We start from the raw sequence: 25,524 nt of genomic DNA, 5'->3' as shown, positions 1-25,524 counted from the left end.
GCACTGTGAGATTTCTGTAGACAGGAGACCTTCTATTTATTATGTCCCTGTTCCTTCACCTTCACCTCACCATCAAAAAGAGTCAAACAGTCATTCATTCTTTCAAAAAAGTTCTTAGTAAGTGCCGAATGCTAGGTACTGAGGATATAAAGATAATCAAGACATTATTCTTATTTTCAAGAAACTAGCAGACGATTATGATCCAATGTGACAAGGGTGAGAAGGGAAGCAGGGGGGCCTTCAGAAAGGATGAAAGCTTGAAGGATGAGCATAGGTTTGTCAAGTAGAGAGAATGAGTGCCAAGGGATAGGTGGAAGTATGGGGCAGCTTAGGAGGTAGGCTGGAGCCTGCTGTAGGAGCTGTGACTGCCACTCTGAGGAGCCAATCTTTTTTTTTTTTAATTTATTTATGATAGTCACACACACACAGAGAGAGAGAGAGAGAGAGAGAGAGAGAGAGAGAGAGAGAGGCAGAGGGAGAAGCAGAGGGAGAAGCAGGCTCCATGCACCGGGAGCCCGACGTGGGATTCGATCCCGGGTCTCCAGGATCACGCCCTGGGCCAAAGGCAGGTGCCAAACCGCTGCGCCACCCAGGGATCCCTGAGGAGCCAATCTTATCCGGAAGCAATGTTCAGCCTCTACATGTCCCTGAGTAACATGCTCGGATCTATGTGGCAGAAAGGGATGCCTGGTGGCTGCAGGAGGGTGGGCTGGAGGGGACAGGGACTGAAGGGCTCACTGGGGCCTGTGATTGTCAATGGGAACTGGCTGTGGGACTTTGATGTAAAGCCAGACTAGACTAGGAGGCAAGTGTCTATAGTTCCAACTTGAAAAACAATAAATATATACATACAGATAACTTGAGAACTGGAGAATTATCCTGGTCAAGACGATTATCTGCATCTTAATGACAAAGACAGAACAAGAGTAATATAGGGAGATGGTAATACACCTCTGTGCTTTCCTCAGATTCCAGGTCTCATCCTCCTCCACCTAAGTTCTTTTCCCAAACTAAATTCCATCCACCTCATAACTTAGCTTCAGGGACGGGCGTCTGCTTCACATCTGCTAGCGGTCCTTGGGGCCCTCTGTGCTATGGCATCCCTATACTTTTTATAAAACTTGTTCACTGAATACACCTCTTGGAACCTCAACTTCCACATCTTTAAGATGGGAATACAGATATTTATCTTGGAATAAGGATTGAATAAGAGAGCACGGCACAGAACCTGGGATGTGAAAAATACCCAATACACAGAAGCTGCCACACTCCTGCTGAAGATGACATCACTGCACTGCCAAGAAACAAAAGACACCTCAAACCTACCAGCAGCTTTGCACTTCCAGGGACTTTCAGAACTTACAGTTAATAGAATTTTGTGGTAAGAGCAAGGCAGAGGCACTTTACCAGGTAAAGTGCATGGAATAATACAAGTGCACTAACTCGGAAGGCCTCTAAAGAATCCAATCAGGCAAGAGTGAAGGGTGAAACAGATGTTCATGCTCCTAGACACAGAAATGCAGTACTCATCCTGTTCCTCCTCAGTGAAAAGGTTGTTCTATTGTTGCCCCTCCTGGAAAAGCTAGGGAATGTTTTGTAACTGAAATAAGAAACTCAGGGGACAAGCAGGTTTGTTGATGATGTGGTTTATTTTGTTCCTAAAGCCACATCTACAAAGATAGTTTCTTTATAGAATTTCCTACTACCCTCTTCAACCAAACCTTTTTCTGGACAAGTTGGGACTTGGCTACCAATGAGCCTGGCTTAATAGTTTGTGCAAATGAGCAAACTCAGGAAGAGATTAGAGAGCCATAATGCAAAAACCCAACAAGACTGGGCGGCTGTACACTGCTTCAGCATCTCTATCCTAAACCCACCCACACAGAGCTTTGGGTGCCAGAGGAACAAAGCTGCAGAGTTTGCAAACACTAAAAAAATATAGTCAGTTCACTTAGGGCAGTGATTCCAAAGATATCTCTTGAGAATTTAGTGACAATGAACCTCCCCTCCATAACACATGTACATGCAACCTTTTGTGTACAACTCGTGAGTGTTCAGGAACCATCCCTGCCCCACCTGCAGGCCTATCATGGTCCTGTGGGAGTTTAGACAAACCAGTTCACAGGATTTGAAAGAATGAGGTGGGAGAGCCAAGAGCTCCTCTTCTTGGGGCTTAGTTTTCTTCAGGATGCAGTTCATTGCCATGAATGCCCCCTCTTCATAGGGAGAGGGCAATGAAACTGAGCCCAAACACTGATCTGTCACAGGGCCTAACTCTTAGGGGTTATGTAGCACCTTGGAATCTTAGTGGTGTCCACTGTGCTAGGTATGTTAAAGTCAAAGAGGATGCTCTGGAGGTGTGGAGTGGGAAGGGAGTCAGCCACCAGGTTCCCCTGGGAAGCAGCAGGAAAGCCTATTCTCTTTCTCTCAGCTCCACCTACTTCTCCTATTCTCATTCTTCACTTATGCACAGACAGCAGATTCCACAAATGATCTGTACCAGATCCAAATGGTTAAAAATAATTTGCTAAATACCTTCCTAGATGAATTGAAATACAAGACCTTTTTGAGCCTTGTCCAGCCATCTCTCAAAGGGTGAGCAGGGCTCACAATCATGCTCTTTCCTAGCTGAATCCCTGAGTCAGACTTCTGCCTGTCAATCTTCTGATGTCACAAGTCAAACTGTGCCATGGAAGGCTGAGTAAGCATCTTTAGGAAATAGAAACTCAACTGTAAGAACACAGGTATTTCCAAATGCAAAACATCCCTGCTTGGTTTCTAACTCAGCTACTGTATATAAATTTAGCCATGATACTGGAAGAGGATTTTTTTTCTTTTAAAGATTTTATTTATTTATTCAAGAGAGACACAGAGGCATAGAAGAGACATAGGCAGAGGGAGAAGCAGGCTCCCTGCAGGGAGCCTGATATGGGACTCGATCCCAGGGCCCCAGGATCACAACCTGAGCTGAAGGCAGACACTCAACCACTGAGCTACCCAGGCGTCTCACTGGGAGGGGAATTTTTAAAAAACAGAAGTCAAGAATGAAAAGAATAACAACAATGTACCAGTCACTACCTTAGGCAAGACATATAAAGTGGTCAAAAATACATATAAAGTCTTTGCCCTTATGGGGATTATATTTGTTTTTTTTAAGATTTTATTTATTTATTCATGAGAGACAGAGAAAGAAAGAGACAGAGACACAGGCAGAGGGAGAAACAGGTTCCATGCAGGGAGCCCGATGTGGGACTCGATCCCAGGACTCTAGGATCATGTCCTGGGCTGAAGGCAGGCGCTAAACCGCTGAGCCACCCAGGGATCCCCTGGGGATTATATCTGAATGGGGGCCGGAGTGGGAGACAGGAAATAAACACAAATATTTCAGATAGTGATTAAGTGCCATACAGAGAATAAAATGGGGTAAAGGGATAAAGAATAGTTGAGGCACTATTTTTATATCCATTTTATAGATGACAAAACATGATAACAAAAGTCAGGTGGATTATTCAGTGATTCATAGCTAACAAGTAGTGAATTTAAACTTAAGTCTGTCTGATTCCAAAGCTGTTCCTACCTGCTACCCCATGCTCTCTTCAGCTTCAGGAGAAACCAAAGAATCTGGAGAACAAAGAAGAGAACAGACCACCCTTATTTTTAAAATTCCCTCTCTTTAAGAGATCAGCAAAATTCTGAGATTCATGAACTCAAATGAGTATACTACAGCTTCCATTTTGATGCTAATGCAACTAACATTTGAGATTTTCTACATGTTATTTAACATACTTTAATCCTTAATGCCACCCTTTGGGAGGGGGATTACTGTCTGTATATTTGATAGAAGAGTTTAAGTAACCTGCTGAAAATCACAGAGCTTGTAAGCGTGGAAGCTGCAACCCAGGCCTCATGCTTCTGAGTATATTGCTTTTTCCATTACACCATGCTGCCTTCCAGAAGACTCCCCAAGGAGCTACATTTTTCTCCCACTGGGAGACAAGGCAGTAACTAACTTGGCAGTGCAGACAGAAAGGAGTGACTGTTTTGCATCTCTGCCAAGCAAGCATTCATGCCCCTTGCAATATGACTTGGACACAATACCCAACCAATCTTTAGCAACTAAGCATTCTAGAATTTGCTGAAGAATTTTCTCACCTTCTCCGTATGGGGTCCAAAATTAAGAGGGGAAAAACATATTTATGTCTCATTCAGAATTCAAAAAGTAATAAATCCTTCAAGGCTCTGGCGAGTTTCTCTAATCCGCTGTAATCATGTTTCCTTGTATAACAAGTCTTGTGATGTCTGTAGCACCGTCTTGCTATAGTAACGGCAGCCTGAATGTTGGAGTTCTTCTTCTTGTGCCTGGGGGATTATTCCATTTTCCACATTAGGAATAAGCCGCAGACTTTAGGTTCTAAAACAGAGCCAGAAATGCTGACTAGAATCCAGATGCCGAGAATATACTTAGAACTAAATTTTACTGCCCTCTGTGCAAGGCACAAATGAAAAGAATGTACCAACTTCTAGAATACTGGTCCAGAAAGCAAAGTTATGAATAGAGCCAGCATGGTTTCTGCTGCAACCCAGAGGCTCCTTAAAGCTACACGGAGACTTTCTAATTATCTCTTCTGCTTTTTTAGTTTTTTCCCTGGCTTAAAACAATTTTTTCTTTTTTTAAAATACAAAAGCCAAACATAGGAAGGAGGAGGTGCTATAGATTCGGGTTTTCACATACCTCTAGAACTTTATAGAGGTGTCCTTTTACATTAAAAAAATTATTTAGGTTTTCAGGGATTGATTTGATTAAAAATGACTTTTCTTTATAGTTAAGCACTTCTAATTGTTATTAAAAGAAGTAAATTTATTAAATTCTTTAGTGGAAATAACTTGTTTAATACTAACAGTTGCCTGAACAAGGCTGTTATTATTTCCATTTTACAATACAGGTCTAAGTCTCAAGATGCTCCTGCTGCTACTGCCCAAGGGTACACAGCTAGAATTTCAATATAGGGGATTAGACTCCAGAACCTCTTCTACAATAAAAGGTAAAAGCCCTCTTTCCCACTGCAGAAGAGCCATTGCTTCTAGCTACTGGCTCATCAAATCTTTCCAAATTAAACTTAATTTTCATAGCAGTAACTTTCTTCTTGCATTTTTTTTTTCACTAGGAGAATGTTTAATTAAATGGTATAATTACAAGTCCATCTGGCATTCTCAGGTTTTGGAAAGCATACCCCTCAACTGGTGGGAGCAGAAACATGCAGATATTCTAGAAATCAGCCTACTAGCTGGCAGCATCCAGCTTCTAAGGGTACCAGATACCACTTTAACAAGAGAGTGCATAGTTAATTAATCAGGAGAGTCAATGAAGGGAAAGTTGATTAGGAAAGTTTTATTGAATATATATATTTAAAGATTTATCTATTTAATTTTTTGAGAGAGAGCAAGTGTGCGAGCATGTGTGCACAAGCAGGGGATGGGCAGGAGGAGAGAGAGAATCTCACACACACTCTGTGCCGAACCTGAGCCCAATGTAGGGCTCCATCTCACAAGCCCATGATCATGACTTGAGATAAAATCAAGAGTTGGACGCTTAACCAACTGAGCCACCCAGGCACCCCCTAATATATAAGTATTTTTAAAAGCATATCATGCGTCTTGTTTTTCAACCTGTACTCAGTCATTCCTCTCAGGACGGACTCTCAGTTTGTTTCAGATACCCTTAGTTTTCAATGCTCAGCATCCTTGGGCTCCTAGTAATGGCAAATACCTTCTGATGGGGACTGCTAACCATGTTCTTTTACAGGCCCTGGCTCTCTGGGCCAACCTGACTGGCCCCAAGATGAGCAAAAGACCTAAGCTGGGCCCTGGATTTTGAATCCAGGACTGGAGTGGCCAGTTGACATCAAGAGGACTACAGCTCTGAATTAGGAGGCTCTGGAGCTGCCAGCAGCCATATATCCTATCTTGCAGAAGAGGCCTGTCTGCAGGGACAACACTTGCTCTTGTTACTCCTGAACTGCAGCTTTTCCCAACGTGGGCCTGATTGGCTTTTTTTTTTTTTAAGATTTTATTTATTCATCACACACACACACACACACACACACACACACACACACACAGAGAGAGAGAGAGAGAGAGAGAGAGAGAGAGGCAGAGGGAGAAGCAGGCTCCGTGCAAGGAGCCTGATGCGGGACCTGATCCCGGGGCTCCAGGATCACATCCTGGACTGAAGGTGGCGCTAAACTGCTGAGCCACAGGGGCTGCCCCTGATTGATTTTTCTTTCAGTATTTCTGTTTATCTCTGGTAATTCAAGCTGGGTCTATTTCACTTGAAACCAACAGAGTCCTGAATAAATTTAGAAATGGTACCAGGAATGGAGAGCTGAAAGTGAGCAGAAAAGCACTGGATGAGGCAGGAGGGGAGGCTATAAGAATCCACCATCTAGGACCGAAAAATTCCCAATTGCGGCTATAGGCAGTCAAACAATGGGTTTATCAAGGCCAGAGCTTTAGGGGATTTAAGAAAGCACCAGATTATTGGAGGCACTGTCTACTTCTTCTGACCTTTCATAAGGGGCAAGAAAGAAATGCTTCCCTGTAAGGTGGCCTAGCCAGAAGCAGGTAAGGACAGCAGAACTAGTATATTACACTTTTGGAAGGGATGGAGGGAGATCTCTTACCCTTTTGGTCAGCAATCTGAGTCTTTTGTGAACTGCAAAGGCTGGATTTTTTTTTTTTTCCTCTGCGAGCAGTTGCTACAGAAATGGTGGGCATCTGATAAATGGACAGAAATCTATGGGAGGAGGCAGGACTCTTAATAATGGTGACAGGAAGGTTCTGAATTCAAATGCAAACTAAGGGTAGGTACCAGTAAAAGTCCTTAAATTGAGTCCCAGAAGGATACACAGAGGCTCTTAAATAGCTTGGAGGCACTGGCCTCCAGCTAGGAACAGAAATCATGAGGACTGAGTAGGTTTTATTTTTTTAATTTTTAAAGATTTTATGTATGTATGTATATATGTATTAGAGAGAGAGAGATAGAGAGAGAGAGACTGCATGCGCGCGCTGGAGGAGAGGCAGAGGGAGAAGGATAGAGAAAATCCCAAGCAGATGCTGTGCTGAGCATGGAGCCCAAGACAGAGCTTGATCCCATGACCCTGAGATCATGACCTGAGCTGGAAATGAGAGTTGGATACTCAACAACTGAGCCCCCCGGGTGCTCCTGAGTAGGTTTTTTTCTTTTTTTTCCCTGTTTTTTATTTATTTATTTATTTATTTATTTATTTATTTATTTATTTATTTATTAATAAATTTATTTTTTATTGGTGTTTAATTTGCCAACATACAGAATAACACCTAGTGCTCATCCTGTCAAGTGCCCCCCTCAGTGCCTGCCACCCAGTCACTCCCACCGCCCACCCTCCTAAGTAGGTTTTAATGGCTAGACCTCTCAAATTTCTAGGAGCTGTCCCCTGGATTCAGATTCCATATCTTAGAAAGAGAGTACTGAATAAGATTATCTCCAAAGTGTCTCCTCAGTTTTAATCTTTTGTTTCTTGACGATTAAGTATAAAATAAATCTTCATTATTTTCTTAAAATCACTAAGGACAATTGTCCTAATTTTAAGCATTAAATGTATAGGCAATCGTAGGGGTAAGAGACAGAGCAAGTACTTCTTTGTGAGTCTTCGCTCAATTCATTGTGTGATCCATACCACATACTCCATTTCCTCACCTGTAAATGGGGATTTTAAATGCTTGTCTTCACAAGGCAGTGAGAAGGGAAAAATGAAAGTCTTGTAACTTCTCCTGAGAGAGAATTTGTTATAGAAATCCTAAATAGGATTAGGGCAAATCTCTTTCTAAATACAAAGATTAGGGCAGCCTGGGTGGCTCAGCAGTTTAGCGCCACCTTCAGCCCAGGGCCTGATCCTGGAGATCCAGGATTGATTGAGTCCCATGTCAGGTTTCCTGGGTGGAGCCTGCTTCTCCCTCTGCCTGTGTCTCTGTCTCTCTGTGTGTCTCTCATTAATACATAAATAAAATCCTTTAAAAAAATATAAAGATTAGCCTCAAAATGACTTTATTTGGGGTTTTTCACCTCCTGTAATGCAATTTCTGACCCCAACCACTGCTCTCCGCCATTTTCATATGTCTACAGAGAATATATTTCCTAATGGACACAGAACTGGTCTGGGGGAAATGCCAATGCTGTCTCATCCCCAGCATTTCTGATTGAATGCTGCAGCATTTGGTATCCTATTTCACCTGTCCAGTACTGATTCCCTATTTCCCTGGCTTTATCTTACCCAAAGATCACAGAGCCAAGCTTGTAAAACATTGACCCAATATGATGGATTAATTTCATCCTCTCCTGGGTGTATAACTGCAGTGAGACTCAAAAGAAATGACATACTAATGGTAGCGTTGTATGTATTCTGAATATGATAGTTAAATAAAAACAATGGGGGATGTCAGTCATGTCAGGTAGCTGTCAAAACACACTCCCTTACAGGTTCCATACACATGGGCTGAGTTAGGGTTTGGACTAACTGGCACCTTCTGTGAAGCCTGTCCACTCTTCCCAGGCATAAACAGCAGCTCTTTCCTTTGTGCTCCCACACCACTTTCTAAGAATGCTTATTATTTCACTGTATAGAAATTGTTAAAATTTATAGGTCTCTGGTTAGAATAAAATTTGTGGACAGAGACTATGACTTATTCATCTTTCTATTGTGTGTCTTGTACAAAGCAGGGATTCAATAAATTTTTGTAGAATGAATTAATGAATTGTGTGAATCACCACATCTTGTTCTCCTATTTTTTTTTTTTTGTTTTTTTTTTTGTTCTCCTATTGAAGGAAAAATAACCTTAGAAGCCATGCAGTTTAGAGGGAGCCTCTGATCCTGAACTAGATCACGGATGGCAAAGACATGAACTTGTGCTTGCCCAAAGCAGATGTTACACTCAGCCATGAATCTCTCTCTCATGACATCTGAACAAGGCTTTCAAACCTTTCTCAATACAGTTTTCCAGGTGGCCACTTCCCCTGCTGGAGCAGGCTGATTCAGCATCCCTGATGTAGATTAAAGATACCCTGGAACAAGAGGACACATGGTTGATATATGATGCTCTTCACACCAACAGTGAGATGTGCAAAGCAATGCTACACTGTTTTTGGAACTCAGGATGCTACCTTAAAACAACATAAAAAAGAACCCGTTAACTTAGAAAACAACGGATCCACCCAGTTATTAAGCTGCCTGCTTTGTAAACTGGTTATTGCTGCTATAAATGAAACATTCTGTCCTGAGATAGTTCAGAGCTGGGGAGTGGAGCTAACTGGTGGTGAGTTAAATTTCTGTAGTGATTTCAGAGACATAAGAGGAAGTGTGGTGCAGTGGTTAAGATCACAGACCTCAAAGCACTGTTCTGAACTCTCATGGCTGTTATAAGGATTTCATATATTAACATAGGTAAGATACTTACAACAGTGTCTGGCATAGAAATACCTTAAGAGTAAGCACCAGCTGCTATTATTATATGTGGCCTGTCTAGAAGCCACCAAACAACCAGCAAAATAAGGTTTGGTCTACGTTGGCACTCTTATTCACAATTCAATTGTTGTTGTTTTTTTATTTTATTAACTGATAGCTATTGCTTTGATAAGCACGGCAGGATGACAAATTGAGCTTGCATTTTCCTTCTTTCCCCCTAAAGCAAATTATTACACTGGCTATTGTCAGACAAGGAGAACAAGGTAGCCCATTTCCTCCCCCTTTGCCTTGGCTGCCAGGAACCATGAAGCTACATTTCATGTTCAACTTTGGAAGCTTTCTGTAGTTTTAAGTATTCTAAAATAATGATATATATATTAAAAAAAAGTAAACTTGGCTCTTGTCCTTTCTTACTCTAAAGGTTTTTAGGTTTAATTATTTCTATGGTATTGAGTATAACTTTCTTATATATACATTTTTTAACAGGCAGAATGTACATAAATATAAAAACATTTATTTGTCAGATTCTTGGTGAATGTCAGCCAAGACATGTGTCTGAGATGATACATTTTTATGTATGACATGTACCACAATCATCTTGGAATATAGGGCAGACCTATTCTGTAGAGATATCGGAAAATGCTTTCATTGCGTTGACGCTTTACTGTAAGTGATCATAATTAAAAATGTCATTCCTCCTCCTTAGCCTGAGATCACTGCTCTTAGGATAGAAAGTGAAGCTGAAGTCAGAGAAACAATCAGCTAGGCTAAAGAGAGAAAGCTTATCTTGTTGAAACCCATTCTCTTTTTCATCTTCTACCCTGGTTCACAGAGCCAAAGAGCTAATGGAACTTCAGTTCTGTGATATTTTTGGAGGGCACAGAGACCCAGAGTGGAGAAGTGATTAGCTTATAGCCGCAAAGTGCTGTAAGTAAAATCCAAACCTGAATTCTAGCCTGGTATTCCTTCTAAAATACCAACGTGCCACTCTAGGCCACTGAAATAGAAAATGAGAAAATCTGCTTTGAGTAGCCAATTTAAGTGGAAACTCTTGAAATGTATTATTTCACTGTAGCAAAATGGAAAGCTATTTTGAAAACATCAAGGCAAAAGCTCCATGATAATCAAAGTTCTCTGGGAAATACTTCTGTTGCAAAAAATTCATTTACTGTTAAGGCATTTAACATGTGTCATTTACTTAGAATTATGGGCTAATTCAAAAACTAGGAAATCAAATCACTCATTCAACCAATATACACCTACTGCTGATTTACTCTTTGCCAGGTCCAGAGACTAGACTACCTTGTTATTGAGGAGCTCAAGGTCTAGGGCAACTATTGAACACATGTGCTACTTCTGAATCTCTTAGGTATTCATGACAGACACCACTAATTCAATATATGATCATCTTCCCTGCTGAGCCTGAAATTGGCCTCAAAAATCCTTCCCAAGAGAATCCTCCATGTGGCCATGAGCAAATGATAAGAGAGACACACAAATTTATCTTTCATCTCCACACTAGGATAGTTACTATGTGCTTATTAGATAGATACTATGCAACTGGAAATCCTTATTGTATGTGCTAGAACCCTAGTCTCCCCACTCGGAAGAGCAAAACAAAGTACACTCTTGCTTTCATTTAGCACTAACTTAACTCCTGGGTGATCAATTCTTTTAGGTACTGTAAGAATTCTTTATAAGGGCTCACGAAAGACCAATTATGTCCCAATAAGAGGCACTCCTCTTTGGTTCGTACTTTTCCTTTCAGCCTGGGAAGCACAGCCTTCCATCTTATGTTCATCATCACCCACAGCTACCATATGCTGCAAGAGAATCAGACAGAGGTGTTGCACTCCTTGCTCCAGAGCAGCTGCTTATCACACGTAGTGATTTCACCAACTGAGAAAAGCATCTGCTCCTGACAATGCTGCCTTAGTCTAGTTCTTCCTGCCAGCAAGAGTTTGGGAAAAAAATACTTCTGATCTTACCCTTTCAAGGTGGACCTAAAGACAGATGCAGGGCCTCTGTTTTATAAACTTGGCATCCTTTCTCTCCTTTGTTAAAGCTGTTTTCTTAGGGTCTGATCAGGGCAGAAAAAGTAGAACGATATCTTTTTCTTTTAATGGCTTTTATTATGTCTTTAAACGTTTTAATGAACAATGATAGATGAATAAAGGCCTTGTGAAGCCCTGCTTCATGGAGGTGCATTATTACCCCCACAAATGCTGACCTTTCTTGGCAGCAGAGAACAGTGCACAGTGTTGTCTGCAAGGAGACAGGTTTGAAGCTGTCTTTTCTTTGTGCCTCAAAGTACATCTCCCTCAGAATATACAAACCTGTAGGTATTGTACATTGATCATCTGCACTTGCAGGTCATTCACCTCTAATAGCTGGGGCTTGGGGAGACCAAACACTTTAGAAAAGAATATACATGCAGCACTAACTGAAAGGAGCAACATAAATTAGGCTTAACCAAGGAAGAGAATGCCACTACTTTTTACTTTCCATTATATTTCCCTGTCCTAACAGTGACTGTGTTTTTTTGTTAGGTAGATATGATGGTAGGTACTAGGTGGAGTAGAAAGGAAAAAAAAAAAAAAAAGGCTTTTTTCCCCCTGCCCTCAAAGGTTTAAATTTCATAAGTTAGGCAAGATAATGATAATAAAATACCATGGGATTTAAATATCAGATTATATAATGATGTCCCCCAAAACAGGTACAAAACACAGAATTACCATTAACCCAGCAATTTTACTCCTACTACGTATGTACCCAAGAGAACTGAAAATGTATGTTCACATAACAGCTTATACACAAATGTTCATAGCAGCATTGTTCATAAGTCTCCAATGGAAGCAACCTGAATGTCCATCAGCTGACCAATGGCTCAGCAAAACGTAGTCTATCCATATAATGTAATATTACCTGGCCTTAAAAAGGAATGAAGTACTGACACATGGTACAACATGGATGACCCCTGAAAACATTATGCTGAGTTGAAGAAGTCAGTCACAAAAGACCACATGTTGTAGGATTCCATTTATATGACCTGCCCAGAAAATGCAAATCTATAGATATAGGCAGTAGATCAGTCATTACTTACGGAGCTCAGAGGAAATGAGGGCTGACTGCTGAGGAGTACAGGCTTTCTTTTTGGGGCAATGAAAATATTCTAAACAGATCATGGTGACGGTTACTTAACTGAATATATCAGGGACACCTGACTGGCTCAGTAGTTGAGTGTCTGCCTTCGGCTCAGGTTGTGATCCTGGGGTTCTGGGATCGAGTCCTGCATAGGGCTGCCTGCAGGCAGGAGCCTGTTTCTCTCTCTGCCTATGTCTCTGTCTCTCTGTGTCTCTCATGAATAAATAAATAACTAAAATCTTTCAAAAACAACTCTGAATATATTTAAAAAGTTAAAGTGTATATTTTAAAAGGGTGAACTGCAGGGTATGTGAATTACATCTCAATAAAGCTGTTATAAAAAACACAACAGTACACACAATGCTGTAGAGGCTCAAAAGAGGGATAGAGAATTTCTGGCTTGGATGATTTGAAAGAGGTATTTAAGTTTTGAGGAGAAAACATGTACTGGAGGCGGGGTGGATGGATAGGAACATAGTACAAGCCAAAGGACAGAGATGCTCTGGTCTTTGAGTAAACAAATTTGGTTAAGGTGGGAGCCTTCAGTGGGAGAACTGGGGACATGAAGCTGAAAATATAGTTGTGGGGCACCTGGGTGGCTCAGTCAGTTAAGCATTTGGCTTTTGGTTTTGGCTCAGGTCCTGATATCAGGGTCATGAGACTGAGCCCCGTGTTGGACTCTGTGCTCAGCACGGAGTCTGCTTAAGATGGTCTCCTCCTCTTCCCTCTTCCCCTCTCCCCTGCTCTCTCTTTCTTTGTATCTCTCTCTCTCTCTCAAATAAACAAATAAATATTAAAAATAGAAAACACAGTTGGTCTCAGCATGGGTAAAATCAGAGGGGCAGACTCTCACTCTGGTGAGGGCTGAATCCATTCAGCTCTGTGAGTGCTGCTGGCTTCCAGGTCAACAAGAAGCAGCATGCTGACAACCTGTCAGCCTCTCCCATAGCTGTCAGGGGAAATGGGTGCCATTGGAGTAAGGAATGGCTGGCTGGGAGGCTGCTTCCACTCCTCTTCAAAATGAGTAATGCCGAAGTCAGAATCTGCTTCAGACCCCCTACTCTGTGGGAGGGGATGCTGAAGAGCTGGATGTAGGACATCAAAGAGCTGAAGAGGATCACTGGGTGTCTGGGAGCCACCTGCCAGAAACTGATTTCTCTGGAACAGAGGACTTTAGTATGGCCATCATTATGGTTTGGCACGTGCAAGTCTTACTGGGTAAGGAGAAGGAATGAGCTCTGTGAGAAATTTTAGGACTTTACCTCTCCAGTGACAGCCCACTTAAAAATCAATGACTTATTTCCCGAAAAGGCTACAGAAGTCAACAAGGCATTTTAAGTATCTTCAGTTTCCATGTCTAGGAAATGCTAGTTGCTCTTGCATGAAAGAACATTTATACACACTTCATTTTGTATAATGTGTGGCTCCATATGGTAATTTTTTCATTATACTACTGTGTTAGAATTTGTATATAAATCATTATACACGAGAGAAATAAAAGTTGACCTTTCATAAATCACTCCTTTCAAGTAAGCCAGACTATTGTTCTGTATGTTGTGCTACCAATCATTTCAAAACAAACATCTGCAAAAATACAGCATCCTAGAATTATGGTCTGAATCTTACATATGTTTGTATTCTCTACAGTAGCACTTTCCAATAGAACTTTGTGCAATTATAGAAGCGTTCTGTATCTGCACTGTCCAGGAAAGGAGCATTGAACACTTGCTTTGTGGATGGCATGATTTAGGAACTGGAGTTTTTATTGTTTAATTTTCATTAACTGAAATTTAAAGAGCCACATGTGGCCTGTGGCTGCCATATTGGACAGTGCAGCCAGAACAATACATTTGTTCCTCGTAAGTGTTCAAAAAATATCTGTTCAACTGAAAGAAAATTTGTGCATAAATAAACACATACTGAGCTTCCTGTACATGCTAGGCACTCTGCTAGACGTTAGATATGAGTAAAATGCTGCCCCTGAATGAGTTAAAACTCATGCAAGGGACAGCAAACTTGACCCTGATTAACTCAAGCCAAATGGGAACTTTTTGGCTCACATGCCTGGAAAGACCAGGATAATGGTACCTTCAGGGAACTTGGTTGAGGGCTTAGAGGATAACACCATGACCATCCTCATCCTCACCCTCTCCCTCCTCAGTTAGAGTTGGCTCTTTTCCATGTGTGGTCTTCATGCTCAAATTGACTCTCTACTCATAATTGCTAGAGAACTGCCCCAGCCCAGAGCTCACACTGGCAAAGCTCCAAGCCCTGACCCCAGCCTCCTAGCCAAAGGCTCATTAGATCTCATTGGTCATGACTGGGTCAGATGCCCAGTTCTGCACCAATCATCACACCCATGGAAATATGATGTATTGACTGACTTGGACCACAATTACATGCTGCAACCCTAAGCCAAGGGTGGAGCCAACTTCACCAGACAAACACACGGAATTAAAGTAATATCCTAGATGGTCTCTCAGAATAAAACCAACGTGATCATTAGGGAAGAGTAATTTTGCTAAGCAGCAAACACAAGAGCCATCCATTGTAGTCTCTACTTTAAAGAGCTCAGCATCTCCCTAGGGAAATCTTTTTATTTTTTTTTTAAGATTTTATTTATTTATTCATGACAGACACAGAGAGGCAGAGACACAGGCAGAGGGAGAAGGAGGCTCCGTGCAGGGAGCCTGACGTAGGACTCGATCCTGGGTCCCTAGGATCACACCCTGGACTGAAGGCAGCGCTAAACTGCCAAGCCATCCGGGCTGCCCTACCTAGGAAATCTTAAAGAAAAATGCTGGTTGGTCAGATCTGCTGGTCAGATAAAGAAAATACTATCTAAAAGGTAAAGCTCAATTTGCAATGACATCTAAGTTGAAATGACAGTGTTTACTTACACAGAATTTCCTCTGATGTTTACTTTTCCACAGATAATTCCCCTAAAACCCTTGTGGGGAAGGTTACGTCTATGAAATCTAAAACATTAAGGAGGGAGCCATCAATTGACCAGGGCCTGCTGTCTGCAGCCTGACTCAATCTGAGAGTCCAGATGTCTCCTTCTGTGCCCCCTTGTCACTGAGCACACCGAGGGTGTGCTAGACCTTAGAAGTCCTGACATATGTGGATGCAGGCAGAGCAGACGCAGTGCAGCCCACCCAGGGAAGGGACACACAACTGCCAGTTCACACAATGCAATATGAATTGTCTATTTTCATAAGGGCTACTCCAAGAGAGATTATTTGTGGGCAGGATGACTCACGAGAGAGACAAATGAAATTCGCCCCACAGAGAAGACAAAGAGCTTGGAACATCACTGAAATGAGAAAAATTAGCCAAAACAGCTGCAGCACTTTAGGGCCTTTTAAATAGCCTCCTTCTGTCTACTTCTCCACCCCTTTCTAGCTGTTCCCTCTCTCTCATTAAATACTGATGAGCCTTTGCTTTTGTTGGCTCTAATGGCCAGCCGAAGCTGGGAAATAGTCTTTTTTAGCAAGCATATCTTTTTATCCCTCTGAGTTTTCTGGTATTATCTTTTGTGAGGATGATTCTGGATTACTCTGAAACTTCTTGGCTTATTTCTTGGCAGAAAAAACATTAATAAAGCTCGTGGACAGGACTTTCTGCACTTCAGGGACATCCAGTGCTTGGGCCCCATGGCAAGAAGGCCCATGACTCTCTCTGCTCTCCCCTGGGAATCCAGAGACCTCTGAGCCCCTTCAACATCAAAGTGACCACCCCTACTTCTACTGTACAGTGAATCTTCTCATTGGAGTATGGCTCTCTAGGCATAGTAGACAGAGCTGCAGATACTCCATGCTTGGTAAAAAAGGAGAGGCTGTTTGCAATATCTTCTGTGGTTTTCCCGGATTGCTCAGTTTGGCATTTAGTGGGCCTGTCCCCTACCAGACTGGAACTGTGCCTGCGGCAGCCCGGGAAAACCATGCACTTCCAGCACGCAAGAACTGGGCCTCCCTTGGTTTGCCAACTGGCACAGAGTAGGTGCTTACTGAATGCTGGCAAACTGTGGAATATTATTGGTAACTTGGAGATTTACTATGCATAAAAAATACTAAACAGAATGGGTCTGAACACTAATATCTGCAATTCTTACTGTTCCAATAAAGTGTTCAGCTCTTTGACTACCCTGTAAACCTCAGTCCCCCAATCTTAACAAATTCTCAACCCTAAAGTGACTTAACTTTAAAACACTTTTTATTATGGATCTCAAGCTAGCTAGCTGATTCTCCAGTCCTCAAGGGCTAACTCCAAAGGACTCTAGTAGATCAAACTGGCATAAATTAATTTGCTTTTCAGAATGCCTCTAGTCTTTTCCCTACTATAGTTTAATTCATGTCTAGTGGGTTTTTTAATGAGTTTCACTTTCCCATTCATTTTTAAATGAAGTTTATTGAGATAAATAATTCACATAACATACAATTCACTCATTTAGTGTGTAATCCAGTGATTTTAGTATATTCACAGAGTTGTGCAACCATCATCACGATAGAATTCCAGGACATTTCATCATCTCCAAAAGAAACCCAGCACCTATTAGGAGTTATTCCCCTATTTTGCCCCAATGCTCCCCTTCTTCCTAACTCACCACCCCTACCAGCTCCTGCCAACTATCAATCTACTTTATGTCTCTATAGATTTGCCTATTCTGGATATTTTATATAAATTGGATATCATTCATTTTTTAAAAAAGACCCCTTATTGTATTTTCTATGTATGAGCTCTCACACTAGGTGCTGGAATCACAGGCTTAAGTAAAATCTAATGCCTGCCTTCTAGTTACTCACAGTTCAACAACAAACAATTGCTGAGCCCAGAACTCTCAGCGTTTCCTCTTGGGCACAATAGCCACATACATATTAGCCGGCAGAGGCTTTTGTACCAGTGAGATACTCAGGCCAAAATGTACATCACTTCCCTTTGGGTTCAACTCTATTGGGTAGATGATGCCCAGTACTCCATCTCATGTGCTGACCAGGCCTACAGATGTCTACTTTATTCCTATTTAATCAAGCACCTGTAACTGACCTGCCCTTTTGAAAAGATTCTGTCTTTGGCAAAGACTCAGAAGTTTGGGGGTGTTTTAAAATGCACCCAGGTTGTCTTTTTCTTTCCAATAAAATCAAAGGAATAGAGAATAAATGGACGGTTACCAGAGGAGCAGTGGGTAGGAGATGGGTTAAATAGGTGATGGGGATTAAGGAAGGTACCCCTGGTGATGCACACTGGGTGATATATAGAAGTGTTGAATCATTATGTTTTACACCTGAAATTTAAATTACACTGTATGTTAACCATAAGGGAATTAAAAATACACACACATGCACACACACATACATGCACATACCCACACACATCAAAGGAATATTTTTCTCAAGTTTCTAATAAGGTATTTGGGATTTTCCTGTGCAATAATGATTGTATGTAGCATATCCAAGGGTGGGGGGATATACAGAGGTCTCTCTGCAGATCTTGAAAATAAGGTTAGCTTTGCAGAATGGAATGAATAAGAACTGACATACCCTGGATGAAATCAGCCATGTGTGGAAGTTAGTCATCTGAAGAGACCAGAAAAGCAGTTGAAGAGATTGGGAATTTCCATCTTCATTCAAAGTTACAAAGGAGTGATATCAGGAGATACATTTTAATTAAGAAAACTACAACCTACATAACTCTAAAATATTATTTATAGATAGTAACAGGGTCCATGTGGATTTTGAAAAAGCCTCAGAATTTGTTCATGTCTCCGCTACTGTCCAGAAATTAGCAGGATCTCCAGTGGAGCGATCATGAAATCTTCAGATTACCAACTGCGTCCCCAGGTACACATGGGGAGTGGCAGACAAAACAAATTAAACAGCCTCACTTATATATCAATATCTTATGAGTCTGGCTGTTAGAAATTAGACCCTGAGAGTCTTCAAACTTTGGCAAAAACTGGTTTCTGACTAGATAAGGTAGGACCCATATACTATGATGATTTACCAAAGCAAAATCTGGAGAACAGAAGTTTGGGAGGTGTGAAAACCATGGCCAAACATACAAAGGCCTGCCATTTAGAAGAGGGATACAACTAGCTATAGGCAGGCCCAACAGAGCAGTAGTTAAGAACACTGGCTCTGGAGCCAAACTACTTGGCTCCAACACTTACTAGCTACATGAACTTGGACAACTTAGCCTGTATACACCTCAATTTCCTCCTCTCTATAAAAAGTGGTTGTGAAGATTAAATGAGATAATCTAAATAAATGCTTAGTATGACATCTGGAACACAGTAAGTTCTCAGATGTTAGCCATCATATCATCACTTTCCAAAGAAGACAGACCACCCTGTGAGATGGGGAGCCCCCGCAGACTTCAATTCAAGGCAGAGATTTGTCAACTGAGGGCCAAATACAAACTTGCTGCTGCTGAGCTTACTTCAAGCCCTGGACTTCTGATTAGCTCCTATGCCCCTCAAGCTCCTACATACAATCCAAAACAAAAATGCTGTCTCAGTAACTGATGTGTTGTTCATGTAAAACTGCCTTTTTGGGCATTCAACCCATGTATACCTTATGTGCAAAGCAGCTGTTAGTCAATAATAATAAGGGGGATAAGTGGTCCTTGCCCTCAAGAAGCTCAACATCTAACTGAAAAGAGGATCAGAAAACCACACAGTGACACAGACACATATGTTGGATTTAGGCCAACCATACACTTGGTGCTTAAGTTTTTATTAGCCATAACCAAGAGAAAGCTCAGGGAACTCTATTCTATGGAACATAACAAGCCTGTTATACTGAACTAAATTCAATCACATTCTCTCCCTCCAACTCTTAGTCTCCTTCTCCATCTCTCTCTCTTTCTCTCTCTCTCTCCCCCCCGCCCCTTCCCATTCCCTTCAACGTATAGCAAAGTAGTATGATGGCTCTAGGACCTCCTAATCTCAAATTCTCAGGCTCATGTGCTGGCCAGCCCATGGCAACAGCTGGTGAAGGTGGAAAAGCTGCTTCCATGTTGCAAATTCACACAGGACTTCTTGGCAGGACACTGAAGGCTAATTTTTATTTTAAACTACTGTTTGAATTCCCTTCTGCCTCTTATCTGTAAGTTCAGGGAAGAAAAGGAAAGTGGCCTTTCTTCCTCATGTGACACAGGCAGGTTCTCACATATTTATTGACTGAGGCAGGTTCCTCCCATGGTTATTACAAGTAACATCTGTAAGGAAAACCACGGATCCTTAGTCTCCTAAAGACTCCTAAAGTCTCCTCTCCCAACCCTGATGGTTTCTTTTTGTGACATTCTAACCAGAGTTCCGGGCTTCTTTTAGGTTCCACAGGAATGTGTGGCTGCATTTTAAGTATATTCCTTTCCTGTAAAATGTCAGGTAGGGAGAGAGGCCCCTGGGTCTGCCTTGCATTTTGTGGACAAACACCCGGGACCAGGGAACACCAGGAGGCTCCATTCATGTTGGAACAGTCACCAGTTTACTGATTGCTCTGTTGCCTCAAGAAATTCATAGCACCTTCGGGCAAAGGAACAACAGTGTGGTGTTTATTGAAATCTACATCTGGTAGCAATTTGTTCAACAGCAACCAGCTTTCCCCCCCTCCTTTTCTTCAGTCAAATAATCCACAGGGGCCCATAATACCCCACAACTGTTCATTTGTGCGAGGCCTGTATTGTGTCGTTTATGTTCTTAATTACAGATCTGGGTTTATCAACAAGTTGCAGCATGGTAAGTAATTTTTTAGACTGCTGAGGAGAGTAAAGGCCCATGTGTTGAGGCAGCGACACTGTTACTGACCGTCACCATCTGGACTGAACAATGAAGTGGCACACTGGCCCCTGTCCTCAGCTCCTCTGCCCACACTTGGTCAGCAGAGGCAGCCAGAGCACGTCCCTTCCCCACCCAAGGAGGTGCGGCCTCACCATGGTATGTGGGAACTTGGGAGAAGGAACAACAGAGTGTTAACCTAGAATTAGACATTTGCGTACTAGAGACCAAGGGACAATCCTTGTGCTTCAATCTGGGAGAAAAATTCTTTCTCCCTTTGGAGGCTGGTTGTGAGAGAGACTGAGCAGCTAGTTTTTAAAGGACTCAATGAATAAAGAGCTCTTAGGGTATCTGTGGTCTGATGAGAAGATGAGGTAAATTTAGAAACCAGAGTAAGCTGAGGTTGGGGTTAAATCTGGGGAGCTGAATTTCAAAATTTGCAACAAATTTGCTGATGTGAAATTGCTAATAGAAAAGCAGAACTGTTTAGGGAGGAGAAGAGACAAAAGAGCAGACTTAAGAATAAAATGGATATCTCTATATATGCCTGCACCTACCACACGCACATCAGGCCCTCCTTTGGGGAGGACGATGCTGCTCTCCCACTAACCACCCGGTTCTGAGGGATGCCACCAATCCCCACACCCTGCCTGTGGCCCAGGCTGACCAATCACAGCAGTGCAGCCCTGTCTATTGCAAGTGGTCCAGAGAAGGCATGTGACTCAAGCCTGGTCAGTCACAGTCTGTGTCCCAGGGGTTTCCTTTTGGAGCCATTGGAGAAGATATTCCTAAAGGAACTAGAAGATTTGGAACTGCCTGAGGATGTGTTTTTTGCTAAACAGAAAAGAAAGAGAACTTGTTGGCAGTGAGAGAAAATGGTGCCAACAAAGAGGGAATAAGATGAGCAATAAAGAGAAAGATGGCTGTGACATTAAACCCCTCTACGTAGAGTCCCTGAAGCCAAGATTCCATGGCCTACCTACACATTCTTCATATGTTAAAGCCAATTTGAGCTTTTGGTGTCTGCCATCACAACCAGGGTCTAGGTAGCTACCAAAGGCATTTCTCTGAATGGTTGCCATGATGACCAACTGAGTAAATGCAAGCACTCTGAAAAATACAAGTGCCACACAAGTGCCAGATATTGATTGCGTGCAATCACACATTATGAGAGGCAGGTGGGCACAAGAAAACAGGGCTCATGGACACCAGGAGAGGGGTTTCTTAAAAAGACTTTTTGTTTGGAGAACTTTTGAAGACACACAGAAGTACATGGAATGGTATAATGCCCTCTCGTGGTACTCCTCTCAGCCCCAATAACTACTGACCCACAGTGCAATCCAGGAGAGCAGTGGTTTTGACCAACTCTTCTTGGAGCACAGCTGGTTCACTCTGTGCCTTGGTTCCAGGCCTGAACAGCTCCTTGTCTGACTGGAATTGAAAGTCTGGCTTCTGGCAATGGGATAGGATCTTACAGAAAGAGCCAAATGTCAGGAATTCATGAGTTCAGCCTTATCAGGCTGTACTTAGCCCAGACACCATAAGCAGACATATGCTCATTCTAAGGCTCATTTATAATTTCTTAGCATTGTCTTTGGATGTGTATTTTGTCATGACAGGTGTCAATGAAAGAAATTCTATTTAGTGTTGCATGTAAATCAGCTACAAAAAGAAATTTTTTTTTTTGAACACTGACACTACCTTTCCATTGTGGACTAAATTTAAGGAGTTTCCTCCTTTTTTAAAAAAAAAGATTTACTGGGATCCCTGGGTGGCGCAGCGGTTTGGCGCCTGCCTTTGGCCCAGGGTGCGATCCTGGAGACCCGGGGTCGAATCCCACATTGGGCTCCCGGTGCATGGAGCCTGCTTCTCCCTCTGCCTATGTCTCTGCACCGCCCCCCTCCGTGACTATCATAAATGAATAAAAAAAAAAGATTTATTTATTTGAGAAGAGAAAGAAAGCACAAGCAGGCAGGACACAGAGAGAATCTCAAGCAGACTCAGCGCTGAGCACAGGGCCTAATGCAGGGCTCAATCTCACAATCCTGAGATAATGACTTGAGCTGAAACCAAGAGTGGGACTCTCAACCAACTGAGCCACCCAGGCTCCCCAAGTTTCCTCCTCTTTATAACTCATTTACAAAAACAGATAATAGTTTGACAGAGAAATAGTCCCCTGGCATGACTAATTTAGGGAACACACAGAAGGATGACTCAAAACTATTTTATCAATATCATGCAATGTTGGGTTGGAAGGGATATAGAAATCTCTAATCCAATTGAATCAGACTTTCTAGTAGAAGTATGCTCTAAACATCGGTATTACTGAAAAGACAATTCTAATAGGCAGCCAGGGTTGAGAACCACCTCTCTAACCCAATTTCTTTATTTAGTATATGAGGACACTAAGTCCCAAACATATGGGACTCTAAGACAAATAGCTCATCTGGGATTAGAATGCAGGTCTCTGGGCTCCATTGTGTTTTTCAAGGGAGTAACTAGATCACCCTATTTTAATAGGATGTGTTTTAACAAGAGTTACCTAAGTGGAACATACAAGAATTTTTAGAGTTGAAATAGAGAAATAAACCATCAGGGAAGAGGAATCCAAATAAGTAATAAACACAAGCTGTTTAACCTCACTGATAATTAAGAAACTACACATTTTTTTTTACAAAGCATAATGTAATATTGTTATACAACTAACAGATTGGGAAACATTTTAAAATATCATAGTACCAGGATTTTGGCAAGGATATGCAGCCACAGAAATTCCTATATACTACTAGTAATCATTTACATTGGTATAATTGCTCTGAAAGACAGTTTGCCATGATCTAATAATGTTGAAGATTCACATTTTCCATGACCCAACAATTCTGATCTTAGTTATAAAACCTAGTACATGCATTTTCAATAGGGGTAGTATTATTCCCACAAAAGAACAAAATTTAATTTTTGATAGGTGAAAAAATCTTGGGCTATCACAATAGCTTGTGCCCCCCCCCCCCCAAAGCTCAGCTCTACTCAACAAAACCCTACTCTTTAGGATTAATTAACTTAATTTAAATTTAAAATTTTTAGTTTAAAATTAATTAAGCGGGGATCCCTGGGTGGCTCAGCAGTTGAGCGTCTGCCTTCCGCCCAAGGTGTGATCCTGGGAATCCTGGGATCGAGTCCCACATCGGGCTCCCTGCGTGGAGCCTGCTCCTCCCTCTGCCTGTGTCTCTGCCTTTCTCTCTCTGTGCGTCTCTCATGAATAAATAAAATCTTAACAAAAAAAATTAATTAAGCCTTCTCCTAAGGAGAGGTGATAAAGTAAAAAAGGTTGAGAAACACTGACCTAGAGAAATGTTGCACATGTAGCCCAGGAGATAGATAGGTAAATAGCTCTATATAGATAGACAGATATAGACATATAGATAGATTGATCGATATTTTATATATATATCAACACTCCAACCCACACTCTTTATTATAGTACAAAACTGGAAGGGCTACAGGTATTCATCTACAGTAGAATTGGAAAACTACACCATATGTAAACTACAGAATAGAATATAGCAATGAAAAGGAACAAACTTTGGCTGCACACGACAACATGAGTAACCTTCACAATGGTGAGCAAAAGAAGCAAGACACAAAAGATCATATAAGGCTTATTTCCATTTATACAAGGTCAAAGTCAGGCAGGCAAAATGAATTATACTGTTCATACACCCAACTGAAGCTGTCAAGAAAGGCAAGGAAATATCACAAGAGTTAGTAGGGCATTTACCTTGAGGGCTGTGATCCAGGAAGTCAAATATGAGAGGGGAGAAAGGAAACACTGTATTTTTTTGATCTGGATGTGAATATGATAATCATTCTCTTGTATACATAATGCTTTATGCTTTCTTCTGGCTTATGTGATAGCTCATTTGAAAATATTAAGACATAAAAGAAAAAAGCAGGGGGAGAAATCTCTTGATCTTCGCCATTTTCATTTTCCTTAAAGCATTGTTTGGATCCAGTTAGTCTTCTGCTCACAAGTAATAATACAAACCACCCCAAATGTACATGGTGCTTTCAGACTTTCATTTACAGAATCTCATGTGTACCCCAGCATTGGGAAGAAAAGAGTCAGAAATCACTCCTCAGAGGAGGTTGGTACTGGAATTGGAAGAACCAGCAGGAACCAGAGGGACTCCATGGGTAAGGAAACAGGACTTTACCAGAAGCTCGACCAAGTCTGGAATGGGGAGAAGGCAGGGCAAGGGAACAGAAGTACACACAACAGAACTACAGTGAACACATGGGAGCATGGGAGAGACAAAGCTATTCAACCGTCCTTTTGAGGAGTTAATTTCAGAATAGGTAAGAATATTCTTTTAAAGATCACAATTAATTGAGAAGTTGTAACTTTTTCATATTAAGGGGTTTTACCCAGATTTATTTGAAAATTAATGTGTATTCTTATACCTGAATTGAAATCAAGTAGTTTACAGTTTCAAAACTGTCTGTTGCTAATGTCTTTGATACTCAAGATCCAGTTAATACAAATTATTTTAAGGGTTAATGATTGTTTAAAGTTTAATTCAAGACATTCATGTTCAAAGGCCTATGATATATCAAGAAAAATTTTACTTAAAAAACTATGGCAGTTTTCCATTTGGTTCATTTGCAGTTAGCTTACAGGAACTGATGCTTATATTATATTTCTAAGATTTCAGAGCACATTATAACACCAACTTGGTGGGGGTACGTATTATCCCATTTTACAGATAAAGCCCAGACAAGAGGAAATGATGCAATTAGAGGCAGGACCAGGCAAATTCCTACTCTTCAAGACTCAAAGCCTGTATTTCCTTCCATGAGAACACAATGTTTCTAGGCTCATGCTGCTAAGGGCTGAAGGGAACTAGGCTTAATATCATTTCAGCCTAGCATTCATGGTATTAAAGTATAAGCTTTTCATATACTATATATTTTCTATTTTATATACCACATGTTTTCTAGTGAAAATAAAAGAGAAAGGGGAAGGAGGGAGCAGAGTATAAATAAACCAATCAATATTTGAGTTTGGAAAGTTGAAATACTTATCTCTAAAAACTTGGTACTGAACTG

General features: G+C 41.4%; 1 protein-coding gene across 13 annotated transcripts in view; it reads right to left on the bottom strand.

Moving 5' to 3' along the window:
• ATG7 (autophagy related 7) overlaps window positions 1-25,524 on the bottom strand; it is a 234,927-nt gene that overhangs the window by 79,059 nt on the left and 130,344 nt on the right. For 8 of the 13 annotated variants that reach the window (XM_041763260.1, XM_041763261.1, XM_041763259.1 and 5 more), the window contains 2 exons: window positions 4,153-4,359; window positions 3,578-3,621 (listed from right to left, as the gene is read on the bottom strand). The exons of 1 other annotated variant lie outside the window; for it this stretch is intronic. In XM_041763260.1, the coding sequence (XP_041619194.1) occupies window positions 4,267-4,359 (93 nt within the window). In that variant the 3' untranslated portion in view covers window positions 3,578-3,621; window positions 4,153-4,266. Of the gene's footprint in view, window positions 1-3,577; window positions 3,622-4,152; window positions 4,412-9,014; window positions 9,098-25,524 lie in introns of those variants that run through there. 4 more of the 13 variants (XM_041763264.1, XM_041763265.1, XM_041763266.1 and 1 more) reach the window with 4 other exon arrangements.

Source organism: Vulpes lagopus, chromosome 7 (assembly GCF_018345385.1).
Source record: "Vulpes lagopus strain Blue_001 chromosome 7, ASM1834538v1, whole genome shotgun sequence".
In the NCBI taxonomy this organism is placed as follows: domain Eukaryota; kingdom Metazoa; phylum Chordata; class Mammalia; order Carnivora; family Canidae; genus Vulpes; species Vulpes lagopus.
Note: the sequence above shows the minus strand (reverse complement) of the source record. Positions and strands in the feature narration are given on the sequence as shown.